This window comes from Sitodiplosis mosellana, unplaced genomic scaffold (genome assembly GCF_009176505.1).
Source record: "Sitodiplosis mosellana isolate CC-2019 unplaced genomic scaffold, AAFC_SMos_1.0 Smas_scaffold_6226, whole genome shotgun sequence".
NCBI classification, from domain to species: domain Eukaryota; kingdom Metazoa; phylum Arthropoda; class Insecta; order Diptera; family Cecidomyiidae; genus Sitodiplosis; species Sitodiplosis mosellana.
In genome coordinates, this window is record NW_022601467.1 from 14,319,892 (window position 1) to 14,341,362 (window position 21,471).

Sequence of the window (21,471 nt, forward strand, 5' to 3'; positions counted from 1 at the left end):
CACACACACAAACACAAATCTACATATGTACACATTGCGTGTGTGTTGAATTTTTGAACTCGGTCGATGTGCCAAAAACTTGCATCATTCGCTTCATTGTTTCAGCTAGAGTCGCAATTCGGTTTTACGAGCACCGATAAAGACTGCGCTCTGCCACTGCCTCTGCCGATCGATTCGAAAGAGGAAAAAAAAACACATACGACCAAACGAGACTGTGAAAATAGCACACGTGAAACACATCGTATAATCAGTCGCATCGTAGTGTGCAAATGGGATAACCCGAAAAATATTCTTACCTTTTACCCTTCCATCGCTCAAAACAGTAAACATATTAGCTTTTCCGTGGTGAAATTGCTGTTGTATTGATTACATACAATGTGTATGCTAAATGCTACCGTTTCGCCTTCCGAATGACTTATTTCGGGAAAATTGATAATTGAGTTCGTGTCGCTTTCAGCTTCTTTTTTCGGCTTTTCAAATTGACTGATGCAAAAAGCGTTGATTCTTCATCAATGATATGAACTCAAGCGAAAAAGTCTTGCATGTGCAACCAATTTATGGCCGATGGTTGCAGCGCGATCTCAGCGCGGTTAAGATTTGGTTAAAAATAATTTAGGAGCATAAGAAAAAAGGTTTCAAATTTCAGGAGCAATTTCGATAGAGCAACTGACAGCTTTTTTTCAAAATCGATTTTGTGGCGACAAAAAACCATAAAAACCTACAGAGGAAATTTTTGAAACTATTTCCATTTGCGGGAGGAAAAAGTATGTCGTTAATTATATTTTATAGAGAAAACAAAATATTGAGTTTTTAACAAAGACGGCCATAGCTTCTTGTCAAGAAGTTTTTGGGTTTCAATTTAAATAGAAAGAGCAAAAAAATGCTAATTCTTCCGAGAGTTCGAGAGAGAGAATGAAGCAACAACATAGCAATAACATTTACATCAATCCCATGAATAGAACAATATTTTGCGAGAAGAAAGTTTCGAGCGAACGGAAATTGAAACATGAAAACCGAATTTTATTATAAAATGTGCAGAAGGTCTGCATGCATAAACAATAGCAACAAGTTGAAACGAGAACGAGCGAGAAAAAGACAGAGAGAACGAAAGAGACTCGTTCAACATTCACCGAATAAATTTATACTGTGCGAATGGAAATGGATTGAACACTAGCAGTCGAAACAATTCTCTTCTTCTTCTCACTTATTTGGAATTTGCACTAAATATGTTTGCAACAGATGAAATTGGCGACTTGCCAAAGAACCGATCCCCATTTACTGTGCACGCTATCGAAGTGGTAGTGCACATGCTGAGCACGGCGATGAAGCTACAACAACAATAACACGTATTTCCAATGTAAACATAAGACGAGCTCTACTGACACGACGCTTGTGGTGATAGTTGAAGTTTTTAATCACATAAGCGTATGCATGGCCGAAAATCAAGTGGCCTTTCGCGCAAACCGTATAAATACTATCACAGCGTGTCTGTAGTGTATGTATATATTGACCGCTCAACATGTGTTGTGTGCATGACCACTAGAGGCAGGTCGAAAAATATCGTCAGTATGGATTTCATAACCGCGATGCTGAGTGTGGTGAGGAAATATTCAGACGTCATTTTTCCATGAGTTCTCTGTCATTGTTCTTTGTTTTCCGTCCGTAGCCATCCCGTTTTCATTTTCTTCTTTCGTTTTTATCACAAAAGATGCTGCTCTCTCCCTCTGTCCCTCGTGTCGCTTTTTTCTGTTCTTATTCGCTCTTGTTCTTGTTCTTTTTCTCTTGAATAACGTGAATTGAGAACAGTGTTAAGTAAATATATATCATTTAGTGGCAGATATAAAGGTATTCGCTGTGAAAGTATATAAAACCGATTTGATGGCATTTGTTCAATGAAATGATTGCAAATATGTACCGAATAACTCGTCTTTCGAACACAACATGAGTAAAGGAGACAAAGGGAAAGACAAACGGGTCTGAGACAGAGACAAAGTCAAGAAAGCATGAGTAATTCTAGAAATAAGGTTAGACATTCTCTCGAAGGATATTCGAAACAATCGAAACATTCAATGTTTATAGAGACAGATAGAGACTCTCGCGCATATACACACACACACACACACACACACACACACACACACACGCAGACATAAAAAACGTGAGAGTGTTTAATGAACTGTTCATCATCGTGCTCGTTATGAAAATAGACATTTTGAATGATTCGAGGATGACACGCAGGTGGTTTAAACATTTCAAAGGCCTACGAATTTGTTTTATGACAGCTTTGAACCTAATCTTTTGCTGGAAAAGCGGTTTTGTTTCGGCCCACTTGAAATTTATAACGCAACAAATTGGATGATAAGCCACCAGATAAAGGTTGGAAAAATAATAATGATGACGATTCCATAGTGCACGCGTTATCACCATCAAACTGGCTAAAAGATAAGCGTTCTGGATCATCTCTATGATTGATATCATTTGATTCCATATCTGACGGCCTGAGAAGAAAAACCTTTCCTACAAAACCTGTGCGCAGAACACAAACACAGACATTTTTTAGTCAAAAGGCGAACAGAAAATTTGCGAGCGCAAAAACCTAATATATTTACAGCGAGCGCAAAAGTATAACAAGCCTAGTAGCATGTAAACTCCGTATAAGTAGGCCTGTTATGCTTTTGCGCTCGCTGTAAATATATTAGGTTTTTGCGCTCGCAAATTTACTGTTCGCCTTTTGACTAAAAAATTTCTGTGTTTGTGTTCTGCGCACAGGTTTTGTAGGAAAGGTTTTTCTTCCCAGGCCGTCATCTCACGATTTGATGAATCACATGATTCTTCAAATATATGCGACGCTCTCTCTATCTTTCTCTATGACGACAATACTTCACACGGAGTTTTCCATAAAAGTGTGATATTTTCGTTTTTTCTGTGGCTTTTCCATTATGTTATCGTCTAAAAAATAGAAGAAGAAGATGGAAAAAAAATCATCGTGTTGCTGAACTTTATCAACAGTTCCAAATAATTAATATTTTGTCATAGATAGCATAATTTCACGGCGCTCTCTCAGTACGCTTGCTGCTATTCATTTCTATTTAACGATCTCCGATATTCACGTATAAACCTCTCGAAATATTCACCATCGGCACGGCACGGCACGGTGTACTCGATTTTCTTCTTCATTTTCGTTCGGCCCGTCGCATTTGCTTGTACATGTGTTTCTTTTTTTCTCTTTGTCTGCTTTCCTGCATTTACATTCTTTTCCAACATAAAATAAATAATCTCTTGAAAAAAAAATTTCTCCTCGTCTTATTTGGGTGTCCTTCACAGAGTCAAAAACAACGGTATTCAACAATCAAAAGGAACAAGTTGATGAAGAATGAAAGAATAAGAAAAAGAGAACGAAGTAGAAAAAAGTAGAAGAAGAAGGAGAAGTAACTACGATGGTGGTGATGACATCCACTGAAGAGAACATTTGTAAAATAACAAAGAAAATGTCAATTTTATGCTGACATCGCTCAAGTGCAATTCAGGATGGAAACGACATCAGAAAACTTCACCAATATAGAAAATGAGCCATCAGTCGAACAAATAAAATCATCATCCTGAAGCCGAAGCATAACAGCTTTATTTTTATTTGACTATTACGTGCGATGCGAATGGTGAGAGTGAGACACTAGAGTCAATACTCAACATGAAATCGGCAATGGCATGGACGAACGTCGTGTAGGGCCGCCAATGTATTGAATACGACCAAGCAATCCAAAAAGCAGAGACACATCGAAACACTGAGATGAAGAGTGAGCGAGAGAGATGGAGAAACAGAGAGAGAGAGAGAGAGAGAGAAAACGAATGGGAAAAGGAAGAGCAGGACTTAAGTAACGCGGAGTATGTGGAAAGGCTCAGAATCACGGCCAAAAAGCAATAAAAGATAAGATTTAAAGAATGAAAATATCCTAAATCTCTGAACCGATTTTAATGTCAATATCTCTGTGCGAAGAGACAAGAGCAAGCGACCGTTTCAAGAAAAACGTTTGAGTGGAACATGGAGTGACAGCGAGTGTGTGTGTATGAGGGAAATAGCCCAGTATCGGCAGAAAAAACAGAAAACAACAGCGACTAAGCCGAACAGAGAGAAGATGAAGCGAAGAAAGATAATATTGATGCTCCTGAGCTTTTGATTTTCAATATTAAATATAAATGTGTACAAGTTATTTGACGGGCAAATCAAATATTGGCATAAGCTTCAAGTCCGTTTGGTAAGCCTCAATGGGATGAACATCAATGTGTGTATATACGCTAATACCACCGTCATACAGTCAATCGACATTCAAATCCACAAGAGTTGGTTTTGGTTCTGGTTTCGGTTCTGCCTTCTTGCATCCATCCTTCTATCATTTTTTCCGCCTCGTACTTGGAGCAACTCTTGACTATGGGCGCATTCATGTTTACTGTATCGCTTTTATTCTCTTTTTTTTACTGTTTCGGCGTTTATGGCTTGGGTCCTACAGCTGAGTCAGTGCATTGCAACCGGATCGAGGCAATGTCTCTGTTTCGCGTTGTTGCCGAATAGCGAGGCCGGAATGAGAATGAGCACGAAAATGTATGACCAATTGAAATATTGCGCGTTTTATACAATGTGCCTCTGGAATGATCTCCGGCTTGCATTCAACTCAATCTTCATCGTCGAACGATGTAAAGCATCTTTTTGCTTCATCGTCTGCTACTATCACCAAAAGCCAAATGTTCATTTTCAAAAATAAAACACATTTTAGATGTTTGTAACTGCCTAAAGCCATTACATTACAACAGTTTTGTTGCTTTTCCCCCTATTGAGAATGTCGTTACAAGAACGCCAACACTAGCATATGTATATAGCACGTTATTGATGTGCCGATGCATGGGAATACATGCCGCATTTTTACTTCCACTCCCCTCTTTCGCGTTCACTCTTCCTATTTGAAATAAACTACGTAGCGAAAAGTGTTAAAAATGATTCTGATGTTGTTTTCACTCTAAATCACTCCTAATGATGTGGCACATTTCAGAACTGAACAGCCACACAGAGATGAATTGTATGGATATTCGATGTTAGTCATGCGATGCTGTTTTTTTGATTGTGGCCATAGAACAGTAAAAATTCACTCTGTAATCGGCGCTTGTGTGATGCGATGGAAATCGAGATGTTGTTAAATTAATAAGTAAATGGAAAATGGATCGCCTTTTGAGCGATAATTAAAATGGATTACATGATCTTAGTAATGATACGGACCATGATACGGACAGTATATCATCTTTGTAATGTGTTCAGATATGAATCTTCAATACATCAATACCATAAAACGGTGGATTTAGTAGCCACTACCGCATTCGTCGTCATCATCTTCTCACTCTTCTTCATGTTCTTGTGCAAGTCAACCTCTTTTCTTGTGGGCCACGAAGCACGTTGCTTGGCCCCATTCTTTCGAGAGTTTTTCGCAAGTTTTGCTGTTACGGCTTAAAGTTTTGTTAACTAGACACTCGTGCAGTTTAATTGAAACTTGAGGATTTACATAGAAGTTTTTACTTTTGGCAAAATTGTCTGTCGAACTCTCCACGGAGGTGAAAATATAAAGAGAGGAATGGATTAATGGCTCTTGAATTTTACTCATGTTGCCTGCATAGTATTTCTGTGTAAATCGATCGTTGTATGGCTGCTTGTTTTGAAGCTGTGTATAAAGATTGTACAATCGGCCAGCCGATCGATGTGAGGTGCAATTTTCAATTCTAACTACACTTACATATTGATTGCCTGCATGATCTTTTCAATTTATATCAATTTATTCGGAATATTAGATAAATTACAATCCAAAGGAGAATGCCATAATGTCATGAATTGGTGCGCACATCGGAACCCATACACAATTGTTGCACTGCCAGGCAAATTTGCGAATATCGGGCGCGTCTCGAAACATCTATACCCAATGGAAAATTGCAAGTATGACATTTCTCTCTCTCTCTCTCACGCTCACTCACTCTTTCATCTTCTCTTTCGCCTCCCGGTCACAGAAAAAAGGCTGTCATCAAACTAGAGATACAAAAACTCGAATTCATATTAATATCGCATTTTATGAGTGAAAATCATTTCATTTATTTATTGGTTTTCGCATTTGGTGGTGTAGTAGGGGGGTTGCCAAAGTGGCAAAGTATCGCATCGCAACATACATAACGATTTTCATGATGCTGGCCAAATACTGAAGAAGAAGCGAGCCACAAAAAAAATCTGACACGAAAATGGCAAATTCAGCATTGTGACAAAAAGAGGAGATAATTCATAAAGAGAATGAGATAGAAAAATACGTAAATGAAAAGTCTCATCGATATGAAAGTTCGGCCAGACCGATAGAAATGTGCCCTTATAAAAATAATATTTGTGCTCAAGCAATGAAAACGTTTCTTCTGATTACCGCTACATTTTTCTTCCTCCGCTTCTCTCCATTTCTTCATTTCGGCTCTTTTTTGTGTGTCGGCTTTTGATCGGCGCCTTTTCTCAGTGTTTTTTTTTCTTCACCCGTTGGCAAACAGCTCACAGCTCTTAAGTGGTATTTATCAGCGGCTTCATGCACACAACGTACTGGGAGCTACAATTCGATAACTTGGCCATGCAGTTTTCTTCGCTCACTCTCTCTCTTTCTCCCTCTCTCTACTGTTTTTTGTTCATTTTCCTGTGTCCACAAATTCAGTCTTATTTGTGCAACATCGCATAGAAATTATGATTAAATTATCATAATTTGATGTTTGATATGGGACCGAACGTGTAGCTACTCTATGTTTCGAATCGCTTTATGGATGTCACAAGATGCTGTTTTGGAAGAAGTCCCATTTGTGCCGAACAAGTGAATAAGCGAGCAAAATATCGTGTCTCGGGTCTCTTTTCGCATTGATTGCGTCGACAACAACGACGACGATGACAATGACTATGGCGTGGTGGTAATGCAACCAGTGTGCCGACTGCTGGCAATTGCCAACTTTCGAGAATAAAAAAAGAAATAACACACACACACACACAAACAATTCGAAATGAAGCAACCAAGTTGTTGCCATCAACAGCATGCCACCAGTCCAAATTGTGAAAATGGATATTATTATGCGTTGAGTAAAACATTCTAATAATGTTTCTTCTGAAAAAAAAATTTCGGCTCCAAGTCTAGAATTTTTGTGCGAACACGAAAGAAGAAGAGAAAAAAGTCGTTGTGTTCAGTCGTGTTTTGTACCGACCCGTTCATTTGGACGGGCATTTCGTCCTCTTCGATAGGTGCACATTCAAAGTCTTTTTTTTTCAAATGTTGACGAGACTTTTTGACTGTGTGCACACGCTACAAAAGTGCGGCTGAATTGAATGTGGCAGTGCATGAAGTACAAACCAATGCTAAATAAATTGACAATTTAATAACGATGTGAGAATATGGTGAACAATTCAAGAGTGTAGAAGGGGGAGAGAGAGCAAGAACGAGAACGGCAGAAGAAGAATAAAGGCGAAAGAAATTTGAAAGAAATCATAAAAACCATTGCCGCTAAAGAAATGATTATTATTTACGAAGGAAATATTTGAATGAAAAGGCAACGGACGACTCAATAGAATTTTTTGGCGATGAAAATCGCGGCAGAAAATGTGTGTGCGAGAGAGAGCAATTCTATCGACATCACCGCCACGACAACAGCGAAAACATGAAAAATTTGGAACTCCCATTCAAAAAATTACATAGATACATTTTTGCCCCCATTGCCTTAATATTCAAAAAGCCAAAAAGATAAGAACGTGTACATGTATATTCATAATAATAATGATGATAATAATAATAATAATAGCAATTGAAAATTGAAATGACTGCCGCACAAACGAAAAATGAATACAATTCAACTGTTAAAAAGTGATTCGACTTTCATGCAAAAGACCGCGACGACAAATCAAATACGCGCGCATATACACACATACACGCACACAGAGTAAAAGATAGGGGAAAAGAGATAGATTGAGTGAAGCATACAGTCGCAGAGAAATAGCGTAGTTTTATGTGCATTTTAATGCTAATGTTCAGCAAATTCCGACCGAGCGACAAACCACAACAGAAAACGAATAATATGACGATGGCATTCGTATTTGTCCTTTTTAGCACTACATGGAATGTAGTATACATGGAATATAGGCTATTGTAATTGTTTTTTTTTCACGAGAGAATTTTAAGACTCTTTAGGCCACTTTTTTGGACCGAAAATTAATTCTTCTTTCTATCCAAATTTCTAATTTGAAATGAAACAATTACGCCTAATTACAAAAATGTAATAATATCATGTTCATTTAATTCCTATTTGAGATAACTCAAAAAAAAATTTCATAATATTTTAATTCCCAATGTAAAATAATGTACAATCCACTAATTTGATGGGAACATTAAATTAATTTAAAAAAATCAATTTTAACAAACGCATAAAGAACGCAGAGAGGAGCGAAGCGACGATGTGCGGTCTTGTTTCCTAGTTGCTATCGTTCATTCGGTTTGCTCTGTATCGTTGGTTAACTGCAAAATATTTATTGCTGACGTAATTTGCGTTTGAAATGTAGCCACAAACGAAGAAAAAAAAATACATGCATATAAATAAAATAGATATCTTCTTCCACCTTTACTCTGCATAAGCACGTAATTTCTATTTAAAATCGGTGCTCGCTGACTCGCTGCTATTTGCGATGCGCTCGCGCCCATTGTTATATTCAAAATCAAACTTTCAATGGCCTTGTAGGAATTATTTTTCATCAGTCGCTTGATGTCTCATGATTTTATTTGATGCAGAAGGGCGAATGCTCTGCCTTGTTATTCGGTATTCAAATTATAGGTGTCTTTTAGACGATAGATTTTGATATCGGGTTTTTATTGTATGTTTACTCATTTATACTTTGTTTGTTTTTATGCCATTGATTCCATTTTTTCCTCGAATAACATCAAAATGGCCTCGTTTGAATGAAGAATATGGTGAAATGACATACCGAAAAGAACAATTGTCATGCCCATTTGCTTATAGCATCAATCACTTCGAAACACACCAAACAATAAATACTGTTTTATGTTTGAATTCACCATTGACTCAACCGCATCGCAGATTCGATGTGATTTTTCATTGAAATTGAAGACACAAAGGGCGATACAAAAGGTGTGCACCTTACTACGATACAAGACATCGATGCCATGCTTGGGGGAGGAACGAAACCATTAAAAATTTTAACCAACTTATTATTTGTGTGTGGTGGTAACCTGAGTTTTGTCAAATATATATCCAAATTGAACGATAAGTCATTGTTAAAACGGCCATCATAAAATTTATGAATACGATGCCATTGAATTTCTTTACTCATCGTGTTTTGTTGTTTTGTTTCTCCAAACCCTTCCGAAAGTACGTGTTTAAGAAAGATCCAGTGAAAAATTAATCAAAAATACAATAAAAAGCTGAGGATTTTGGATAAGAATTTGATTATTATCTGCCATTGCACAATTTATTGAAAATCATTGATCAAAAAAGGGAAAATGTGCATGTTTCGTTTTTTTTCTGCTGTTTGTTGCAGATTACTTCCTTTTTTGTTATGTTAAATGTTGCACGTGAGATGGACGATGTTTTATTCGATTTGGATTTTCTTGGATTTACATCGAGTTCAGACAGATTTTTTTTTTTGGATTTTATCTCAATGTTGGGTTAATCCCTGGCACTTGACTAACCCAGCAATCGAATATACGAGATTCGAGAGAAAAAAAAATTCATTTGAAAAAAATCTCAAAATCGGTGGGCCAATCGATAATAAGGCGACTCTTCGATTGTTAACCAAATGTCTGTGTTTATATCATATTCCAATGGATTCGACTTTCTCTCTCTCTGCAATCATTCATTCTAGGTATCGCTTTCGATGGAAAAAAAATCGGTGGCCAACGACCGAAGACCCAAACATACATGAATGGTTTGGAGCGAAAATGTAATACAGAAAAGTTGAGCGGAAAAATATCGATGATTCATTCATCATAGGAAAAAGGATAGCTATATAGTAAACTGTATAGTAAACTATAGTGAACTATATAGCTATCCCTTTTCATTTGACATTTTTCCGCTCAACTTTTCTGTATTACATTTTCGCTCCAAACCATTCATAGAGAATCTATTTGGTATTCCAATCCAATGGAGAAAAAATCACATGAATCCTCGGTATATTCTTTGTTTTGGGTTTTTCCAAATAAGAATTCAATAAATAACATACATATAAAAATATAATTAAAATGAGAACAAAAACAGTTTAACATATGTTGAAGAGAAAGGCCATGTTCTCATTTGAACCAATCCAAATATTCAGTTGAAGAAAAAAAATCAATCAACAATCATTAAACATTTACTGTAAAAGTATTTTCCATGGACTTGACTTTTACTACCGATATCATCTCATTAAACCGTACAATTCCCAGTATCTGTGCATATTCGAGTAATTTTTTTTTCTCTGTTCATGTGAAGCGACATAAAGTTCTTCATTTTGTTACGATGAAAGTAGAATTTGATATAACCAGTCGACACTGAATATTTGGCACAAAGAGTGGTTTCGAATGCGAATAATCCATTCAGAATGAATGCGAAATTCGATGACAATTTCAAACTGAAATCTTGTCTGTATGTAACTTGAGAAAGCAGTGAAAGGTGAATTTGACTCTGCAATATCTTAGTAACAAAAAATATTGATGAGTGAATTCGGCGCATATTCGTTTTACTTATTTTCAACGAAACACAAATAATATAGGTGTTTTATGATTCATTACCAAGAATTGTTTTCTTCCAATTTGCGATAGCGCAAATGGCATCATTATTTAGTGGAACATCATTGAATTTAGAGCAAGCTGTCATTTCAATCGATAAATGTTGACAAATTACTTCAATCAAAACTGGCTTTCGATGCGTTCAGCATTCGAAAAACATTAGTGTCAAAAAAGTGTATTTTTAGTTTTCAACCCGTATTTGTTCAGACTGATATCGAATGGAATGAGTGTTCCAAATGCGGTTGAATGTCACCAAAATGATTTTTGATAGCGCACAATCTTTGTTATTTTGTACAATGTCCGAAGAACAAACTAGAAAGTATGAAACGAAAGCGCATATATACGTAATGTAAGTAAACGATGTGTAAAGTAGAAGTGACGAAGAGAAAAAAAAAATCGCGATGACACATAACTGAATGTTTTCTAGAAAGGAAGAATCACGTGAAGCAAAATATCAGAAGAAAAAAACAAACGAACGAATCACACAACACCAAACGAGACCAACGAGAAGTAAAAACCATATAGTCACTGCTTGAAGTGTTTATTCAACAGCCAAAATCAAAACACACAATAACACCAACAAACACCAAACAAAACAAGAAGAAAAAAACATCAACTCTTATACACATCATACCGGATCGAGTCAGCGGACATACTTGCACAACTGCTAACCCAGAAAGCAAAATATACACAGTTCTTGATTACACTTCACACTTATCGGTCGACAAGCAGCTTTGGTGGAAGTGATTTTTCGACCTGTCAGCACTAGTATAAATGTAATTGTTGGCACAGTGCAAACCAAAATTCTCTCTCTTAGCTACCTCCGTGTTGTATGCACTCTCTAGCATATTTCTTCTCTGAAAGTGACTACAGGCAGACATATTTGCATAAATAATTCAATTCAGTGACAATGCATCGCTACAGTATCGCACTTTTGGTATTTCTAACGCTGTTTTGGTGTGGCCGTGCAAGTGCACAGTGCAAAGGTCTCGGTCAATATGTAAGTTTGAGATTAGTCATTTGTTTGCATTTGTGATGCTATTGCGTAGTATTTTGTGTTTATATCTATAAAATGTTGCCATATAAAAACCAAAATATACCTATATTTACAGTGTACATCACACAGCGATTGTTGTTCGAATAGTTGTCTATCGTATTCGTATAGATGTGTCGAGCTGCATGATAACCACCAATATGATACTGAACTGGCCACGGTAAACAATATCGAGGAGCTAGTAAACAGATTCGGTGGTGGTGGTGGTGGTGATGTAGCTGCAACAAACACGTATCAAACACATCCGAGTGAGATGACGTCAACATCATATCCTGTTCAAACGGATCAACCAACAACACTGACACCCCATGAAATTGGCTCCAGTGAAAGCAGTTGCCGGACTGATGGAAATTTGGTATTACGAACACTTTGATATTCGCTGAGATCATTTGAGACACAAAAAAATGTTGACGTAAAATCACTCGTTGTTTATTTTCATTGTACAGTGTTCAAGCTCGGATCAGTGTTGCACGAAATTTTGTTCAAAAATCACGAATTTATGCATTCATCCTACAGCAGACAGCTTGTCAACGGAACAAATAACATCATACACCAGACCGTCATACTCAAGCAGTACAGCAAATGCACCTTGCCAAGGAATCGGACAAAAGGTAAAACAAACCTATCCATTCCATTTGAATTAACCACTCGTCCAAGCCGTTAATCCATAATTTGCATCGAACCTATTCACACCACATTCACTAGATTAATCGAGCAAAGTGCACGAAGAAGAAAAAAAAAACGATCGAAAATGTGCATTAGCGTGAATATTGATAGGCTTTTATTCGATTCAAACGGATAATTGGTTAATATCAAATTACTACCATTTTAATTAATCAATTTAATGTGATACACAAATTTTGTATCCATCACTGTTTTTTGGGCTGTTGTTGTTCATTCAATTACATCATGTGCATGTGTGTTTACGTTTTTTTTTCTCTTCCTGCAGTGCTATGCAACAGCAATCGATGAATGCTGCCCGCCGCTTCGTTGCCATGGATTTCTTCATCAATGTGTGACATAAAATTGTATAATGGAATCTAAAGTAGCGCACACTCGTATGCAATTAATTTGATCATTGGGTGAAACATTATCTAGTTAACGCGGCAAAACGTAGATTGCCAACGCGAATACCGCCATTCGACATCATTTCAAAGGACTTAACGCACAATCAAATGAAAATTCAATTATTCAGAATTAAATTATTGCTATAGATATGGATATACACACGCACAGCCATATTATCAGTACTACACAACTGTAGAAGCATTCATTTGACTTATTCCTTGTGAATAATAACAATGCATGCAATGCTGTTCGTTTCCTATTCATACATTTACAGTAAAACAAGCTCTCAATCAACTGAGAATTATATTTTTTTTTTGCTTTGATTCCTTCTGTATTATAAATTTATCTAAAAATTCATTTGATTTTTATTTATTTACTAAGTTTAATATTTTCATAATCCAGGCCATTTTCTACATTTTATCAATTTTTTCTGGTTTAAAATAGAAATAATGAAGCGAATGACGATAATAAAAAAAATTGGTCAACACATAGCTGATTGTTTTATTAAAAAGAAAAATCATGTGAAATAACAAGACCAACGAACGAGAAATAAATATGTAGAATCACTACTCTATTCAACGATCAAAAACAATACTATCAAAATAAAAACAACAAGACTTATACACATCATACCCCATCGGGTAAGTTACTTGCAGAAGCTATCCCAGGCAGTTCATGATAACACTTTATATGTATAAGTCAACAAACAGTTCTGATGGAAATGTAATTGTTGGTTCGATACAATCGAAATTCTCTCTCGTTTGCTAGCTACTTTTGTGTTACACCCACCTACACACACTCTCTCCCTCTCATGCATATATGTATATTTACGAAATGAATTCAGAAAATCCTGTTCAATAGCACACGTTATTTTTGCATAAATAACCGTCGTTTCGATGACTATGCACCACGTCAGTATTGCACTTTTGCTGCTTCTAACACAATTTTTGGTGTGTTAAATAGGGTGGTCCAAACTGATTTATCATGGTAAGGTATATGCTCCCAATAGCTTAAAATTAAATTGGGCTCAAAACTAGCTGATTTTCATTTTCAACCCAACACCTGGTCCCATAGATTTCATTGGCACATAGTGTTGGCCTCCCATGTTGACCCAGTTTGAAGGGCAGGTGTCAAAAAGTGAAAAAAGTACAAAATCCACCCCAAAGTAGGTAAACCTCACTCTTCAATCAATTGCATTTTTGGATTTCTCGTCGAAAATTAGCTATGCCTCCCGAACATCAGTTTTTAATAAAACCTCTCACTTTGGCCCAAATCATCTCTGAATGTGCAGTGGGAAAAATTGATATTTTTCTATACATTTATACGGATTTTTTTGCATTTCTTCGGTTTTTCTCCCATAACTCGAACCCCATATGCAACGGAGCAGAACTTTATGACTAACTACTGAAAGCTACAATTTTGTCGCAGACAGTTATCACCTATCTCTTATCAGTTAGAAGATAACAGTGATAATTGGTAAAAGCTATCAAGTCCATTATCTCCTTATTGATAAGAGATAAGTGATAACTGTCTGCGGCAAAATTGTAGGTTTTAGCGAGATCTAAAACTTTGCTGAACAAAGTTTTGCTCCATCGCATATGAGGTACGAGTTATGGGAGAAAAACCGAAAAACGCAAAAAAAAATCCGTATAAATGTATTGAAAAATATCAATTTTTCCCACTGAAAATTTTGTTATTTCTTTTTGGGTAGATTCGAATTCTGTGGCCTAAAAAACCATAAAAGTGGCTGCTTTGAACAAAAATTTACTTTTGGTGGCAAGAATTCGTGAAAAAATGTGATTTTTTTCGATACGTGAACACTACTAGAAAATTTTAGTTCTGAGATTATTCGATTTTTGACATCAGCATAGTCAATCTAAAAGTAATTTGAGGCGCTGAGTTCAAATTTGGTGTTAAAAATACACTTGGAACCATGTATTTTTGCTATATGACTGAATTTGTTAAAAAATAAAAAGAATTACATTGGTAATCCCTAACTTTTCCGTACCGTTTGCCTGCGTTGTCCGTAGGTACTTTTGGTTATTTTTTGTGAATTTTCTTGAAATAAAGGCAGTGAAAATAAAATAATAAAAATGAAGTGAAAAATCGGTCACTTTAACTAAAACTTCGACAATTTTGTATGGGAGGTACCCGTAAACCGATTCTTATTGGCTTTAAACTTTCTGAGGTTTCTTTTTTTGGAGAAAAAATAAGATTCTAAAAGTTTCATGTTGATCGCATTTGCAGAAGTTTGATTTTTGGCCCTCAATTTTTTCCAAGAAAATGTCGACCAAAATTGAGGACAAAAAATCAAACTTCTGCAAATGCGATCGAGATGAAACTTTCAGAATCTTATTTTTTCTCCAAAAAATGAAACTTTAGAAAGTTTAAAGCCAATGAGGATCAGTTTACGGGTACCTCTCATACAAAATTGTCCAAATGTCGGTAATTTTAGTCAAAATTTCAAAAATTTTGTATGGGAGGTACCCGTAAATCGATTCCGATTGGTTTCAAACTTCAAAATATCTCGAAAACGGCTGGGTAAATCGGCAAAACGGACCGTGATGTCACTTCAGTTTCTTTGCGTTGTGGTAACATAGGTAAAATGACTTCTGGAATCAGGTCAAATCCTGAGAATCCATGGATCAGCTGAAATTCCACCGGATTTGTATTCTAGGCCATCAAACCAGCTGGGTGTATACACTCCCTTTGGGAGTGACATCACGGTCCATTTTGCCGATTTACCCAGCCGTTTTCGAGATATTTCAATGTGTAAATTTAGCCATAGAAGCCAATGCAAAAGCAGCGGCGCTCCGAGAATTTCATACAAACTTCCCATGTAGACGGTCGCAATACAGCCGAAAATCGAAAAAAAAAGTTTAAATTTTTTTTCGATTCTCATGCAGTATTTTGTGTGCTCAATCCATTGATATTATCGCCACATCGAAATTCGCACTCCTTATCAGTTTGTTATTAATGGGAAACATTTGGTTCCAGACTAATAACATCACCATCTTATTACTCAAATATATTTCATCTAATAACTATACTAATAAGATACCATGCATCTTATTACTCGTTCGACCAATAACATTCTAATAACTATACTCACTAGATATATTACTAGTGCAAAAAAGTAATGAGTAATAATATAGGTTCATCTTATTAGAATAATAAGTAATAAGACCACTAATAAGATACCGAAAATGCCAAAGTATAAGCTGCGACGACAACGACGACGACGGCACACGAACGGAAAAGTGTCTCAAAAAGTGGTTTTCTACGCGTTTCATGAGTTTTTATGATGATCTAAACCAATTTTGCGAAAAAAGTTTTCGGGACCAATTCCTATACTTTCCCTTGACACGTTGTGTACGGAAAAGTAAAAACCATGTTTTTGTACTAAAACTTTTTTATAAAGCAACATTAGCTAATTTTTGACAACGGATTCGTGTTCAGCGTTCCAAAAAACCCTAAAAATGATATGTCACCAGATTCGATTTGAATAACCTATGGGTTTTCTATCAATATAAATGTTGAAAAATAGTTAGTTATCGATAGTTCTGTAATCAAACATCCTGTTCAAATCCATTTTCTGCTGAATTTTCTATACTATGGCTGCACACAGAAAAGAATCCCCGGAAATTTTAGGTGTTCGCCGTAAAATTTGACATTTATATATAAATTTCTATATACATTTTACCGGCAACACTTGAATTTTCCGGGCGATGACATAATTTCAAATATTCCAACAGAAATTAGCGCCATCTGTCATTTCAAGCGGTAAAATATACATAGTATTTGATAAAATGTTCGAAAATATGTCATCGCCCGGAAAATTGAAGTGTTGCCGGTAAAATGTATATAGAAATTTATATATAAATGTCAAATTTTACGGCGAACACCCAAAATTTCCGGGGATTCTTTTCTGTGTGTGAAATATTATCTAGTTGACGGGCGAATAGTAGATCGAGAATGAGAATACCGCCTGTCGACACTATTCCAAAAGACTTAATCAGATGAAAATTCAATTATCCGTAATAAAATTATTGCCATAGATATTACCGTCGTATTACCATTATTATAAAATTAAAAAAGCATTTCGATTGCCATCAGGTCAGGAAATCTATTCGTATGACTTACTCCACACGAATAATAATAATAATAAAAATGCATACGATGTTATAAAACCTTTGCATTCATTTACTGTGTGTGCACTTGTGTGCTCAGTGTTGAATGCTTGGTGCGCGCATACACATAAAGTGCACACATTCATTATTATTATATACCTGCATATTTCAATCTACTTTATACTTTATCAAATGAATAACCGAATAATTGACAATGGAAAAAAAAACAGGAGAAAGAGAGAAAAACAAACTTACACATTTTCTCTTTCAATAAAATTTTGTGCATTGAAAAATCCTCTTATAAGCATAAACTGGAGATAAACGCATATGTTTTTTCGATAAGCTGCATGATGTGGCACCGTAATGGCTGATTCATTAAAAACTTTTTTATTGGTCATAACAGGAATTTGCATTTATAACATCAACAAACAAACATACACGCTTCAAGCTAGACAGGCGATATAAACACATTCATGTTCATACTTTTACCATGAAATTGATAAGATAAACAAAAAAGTTTTCGTCTATGCGTCACTATGTCTTTTATGTTTATGTCATTTTGGATTGGAAAAATTTCACGGAGATTTTTAAAAAGTTCAAACAGAATTGTGTATGCAAAGCAGTAAAGTAAAAATTGCTTGAATTCCATTATTATTATGATTTTTTTTTCTTTGACGAGTAAAAAAAAACACGTCTGTTAGACAGAATGAAAAGAAAAATATTCTAGAGAGTTTTTTTTTCGAGGTCGAATAAAAATACCGTCTCGCTTTTGCGTTCAGGTTGTTGATTGTTCGCGTTTGATTGACATTCCATTCCATTCTATTGAAATCGGTCGATACAGCAAAGTTACATGGACACCGAATAACACACATTCGCCACCTTAGTCAATGTGCCAATGCTGTTGTTTGCTGTATTGAATGCCGAGAACTTTTGATGGACATATGGTTCACCGCGAAATTCGATTTTTGCCACACAACCCAATGCCCTGCGGAAAATCCATTGAAAAAGTATTTTGTAAACTACGTGTGTGTGTGTATGTGGCGGTTTTTTTCAATCTCTCTCTCTCTCTCATCGGTTTATTCAGCGTTATTTCATATTAAATGAAAATTAAAAACCAGATATTTTGTCTAGATTATGTGGGCTCCAAATCCAGACTTTGAAGGTGTTCAATATCGATTTTGTTCCCTTTGATTTGCTTTTCACCGAAAAATCGTACCAAAAGAGGCGAAATGAGAGAGCGCGGCTGCAACAAGTGATTGGAATCAATTGAATGAAATGCAGTGTAGTGGATTCGCGGTGTACGCTGAGCGTGAGCTTCAGTTCAACATTTATTGTAACAGTTAATCGGATTTATCCTTGACATTAGATCAGATCCGATTGTCAAATGATGAACAACAATTCAATACTCGATAAATTATGCTTTGGGTAATTTAATTCGTTTTTATCCATCCCTTCACCTACACACACAATCACCCATTCACCAACCCCTACGCACATACATACACGTAGAATGGATGCATGTGTCCCTTGATTCAATTCAATGAATTTTAAAAGAAAGTGCTGGTTAAATGCAATCGTTTTCAGTTGACCGTTTGCATTCGGTGTGTACATAGTGATGTGTGTGTGTGTGCGAGGAAACGGTTTGAACAAAGCGAGACCAGATTAACGAGATCGCATTGTATATGGTCAATTTTCCATACCGAAAAATCCATTGTGCAAATATATCGACTGAAGCGGGGGGCCACGAACAAAGGCGGATGCGATGCAATTTTAGCTTAACCCATTTTCTACCAAGGTGCAAAAGTGGGTTCGAAATGAGTAACCAATAGTCTATCTAGCATAATTTTCCCCTGGAAACTCCGAAAAAACTGTCATATGGAAATTTTTTGTTGGCAGTTTTTCCGGAAAATCCATTTTTTTTCACAAACTGATCAATCAAAAACCGTTATGCTTTATTTAAAAATATTAACTATAAGTCTATTTTGGCATGAAAAAATAAAAAAAAAAATGTCAGATGGAAAATTCGTCTTGTAGTTTTCCAGAAATGCCCCGGAAAATTTTTGTTCGATTTTTCGAACATTGGTCATTAGCCCGGGATTCTTTATTATCTCCAAATCCACCCTGGGCTTCCCTAAGTACCTCCTGAATATAGGCCCAGAGGACTTACACATTTTGAAAAATAATGTTCAACCCTTGCTTTTTGAGTATATGTCTGTTATTCTTGCCTATCTCTAGGTCGAAATATGGATAGGGATGGCCTTTTTTCGAAAAATCGAACGCTGGTAGAAAATGGGTTAAGCTTTTGATGGAAATTTTGTATGACTAATTGAGTTTTCAATCAAAGTGCATACAAATGATGGTGAAATTGTGCGATAATTGTTGATTGTTTTGTTGGGAGGTGGCCAGTGATAGCCAATATTCACACATACACTAAATGAAAATGGTCGCACGCGGTGTAAAACCAATTCCAATTTCAATCACTCGATTCGAAGAATGGATGAAAATCAGTTGTCGATTGCCGCATATGTTGATGTTCCATCACCAAATGATCGAATACATTCGATGGAAATGGCGAAACCGTTCGCAACGTTGCTGAAAATTACAAATGAATACGTGCCTTGCAGTTGTATTATGTTTCTTTGGCGAGGCGAATTTGGTACTTTAATTTGAATTTCATGTTTCGTCTTACAGGCTAATGTTCAACTGTTCTTTTTTTCCCTCTTTCTCTCTCTCTCTCTCTGCCTCTATTTCTCTTTCTGTCGATTCAAACCGATGCGGTGCTCTTCAGCTGACGTCCTTTACATTTCGGTTTGCACATTATTTTTCAACAATCTGATAACTGAATCATTTATACACATCACGTAAACATCTTAGGTAGTTGCGAACCAATGTTCACATCATCTATGGTCTTTGGAGCGGAAGTTACAACGAACAACCAAACATAACAAATGTTAGTTTTTATTACGAACGCCTCTCCAACGATTCACATTTGTGTAAACGGAACGATTCGCTTTTTCGCTTCATTTTCCTGCTTTCCCGATACATCAACATATCGATACACTCAGACCACAGCAGATGTTTTCAGATTATCATGGCTATCTGTTGTTGTTCTTTCTCCTTTTTTTTTGATAAATATGCTGTGTGTTTTTTTCCTTCGGCTTCGCAAACTAAAACGAACAACATTTGATTTTAACGAAATAAATCATATTTTTTTCGGGGTGGCGATCAAAACTTTCGTACAATTTTTGCGTTAGATGAAAATTGACAAGTACGAAAAAGTTGCGTGTGCACAAGAGCGTTTCGAATCCGCTTGACCTGTCACAGCTTGATATGCCTAATGGTACGAGATAGCAATGTTTGTCGAATTTGGGATTCCATCAATGCGCTTTGTAAAATGATTGATTTATTATTAGTTGGTTGAATTCGGTTGCAATATTTTATTGAGGGCATAGGAACTAGAAACCATCGCTTCCGCTCACTCGCTCGCTCTATTCTGCTCATTTTTTCTTCTTCTTTAACTCACACTCTCCATTTCATCGAACCGCATGTTTAGATGTATTTGATTGATTGGGTGTAAATGAGCACAATTTAATTTAACGAAGTGACCTAATAGACTGTATAACACTGTCACATGAATGAATGGCTAGCAAGTGGCTTTTGCCGATGTAAGAAGTTTTCTTGATTATCCCAAACGAGAGCACCATTTCCAAAAATAACATGATGGAATAGCTGTGAGAATGTCATGCACGAGCACAGCCACTGCTCGATTGAATCTTAATTTGTTGGCCATTCATGCATTCGCCGCATATGAAAACAGACACTCACACGCGCACACCATCAGCACATCCACTGGAGCAAGCAAGCAACCAACCGAACCGTACATTACTCTGTAGTGCCGGACGACGATAGTTGTCTTGCTGTTTGTTAAAATGGTAAAACTTCACATCGGTTGCCAAATGACCTGTGCTCATCGGTAATATTAAATTGACATTTTTCCTTTGTTTCGAATCACTTTCACATGAAAATTTAATGATACATCCAGCCCCTTCACGCTTTGCCATCATATTTTCATTGTCGTTATCACCAAATAAATATTCTTTTAATTGAATGAAAGTAAAGAGACATTGCGGAGGCGGTGTGTGTGTGTGTATGTTATAGATCACAATTTCACAGGGCATGCGATAAGACATGCCAACCACCTATCTTCCCCTGTTGTTCTATTTCATATGTATAGATACATACTAGGGGTGATCGATTTTCAAAAAAAAAAGGATTCAAAATTTAATAGTGCGGGATCGAAAGATCACGAGGAGAGATGAAAATTTTGTTCCGGCACTTTTTTGTTATAAAGTACCTGGTGTCACCCCGGATTTTTTTTGAAAATCACCTAAAAAATGACCATTTT

The 21,471-nt window shown here is 36.3% G+C and overlaps 2 protein-coding genes across 2 annotated transcripts in view; one reads left to right on the forward strand and one right to left on the reverse strand.

The window, feature by feature from the left end:
- LOC129578682 (uncharacterized) overlaps positions 1 to 21,471 on the reverse strand; it is a 114,822-nt gene that overhangs the window by 67,225 nt on the left and 26,126 nt on the right. The gene's annotated exons all lie outside the window — the stretch shown is intronic.
- On the forward strand, positions 11,456 to 13,427 carry LOC129578684 (uncharacterized). Its single transcript, XM_055467595.1, has 4 exons — positions 11,456 to 11,814; positions 11,927 to 12,223; positions 12,315 to 12,479; positions 12,818 to 13,427. The coding sequence occupies exons 1-4, from the start codon at positions 11,725 to 11,727 to the stop codon at positions 12,890 to 12,892; spliced, it is 627 nt and encodes a 208-aa protein (XP_055323570.1). The 5' UTR covers positions 11,456 to 11,724; the 3' UTR covers positions 12,893 to 13,427.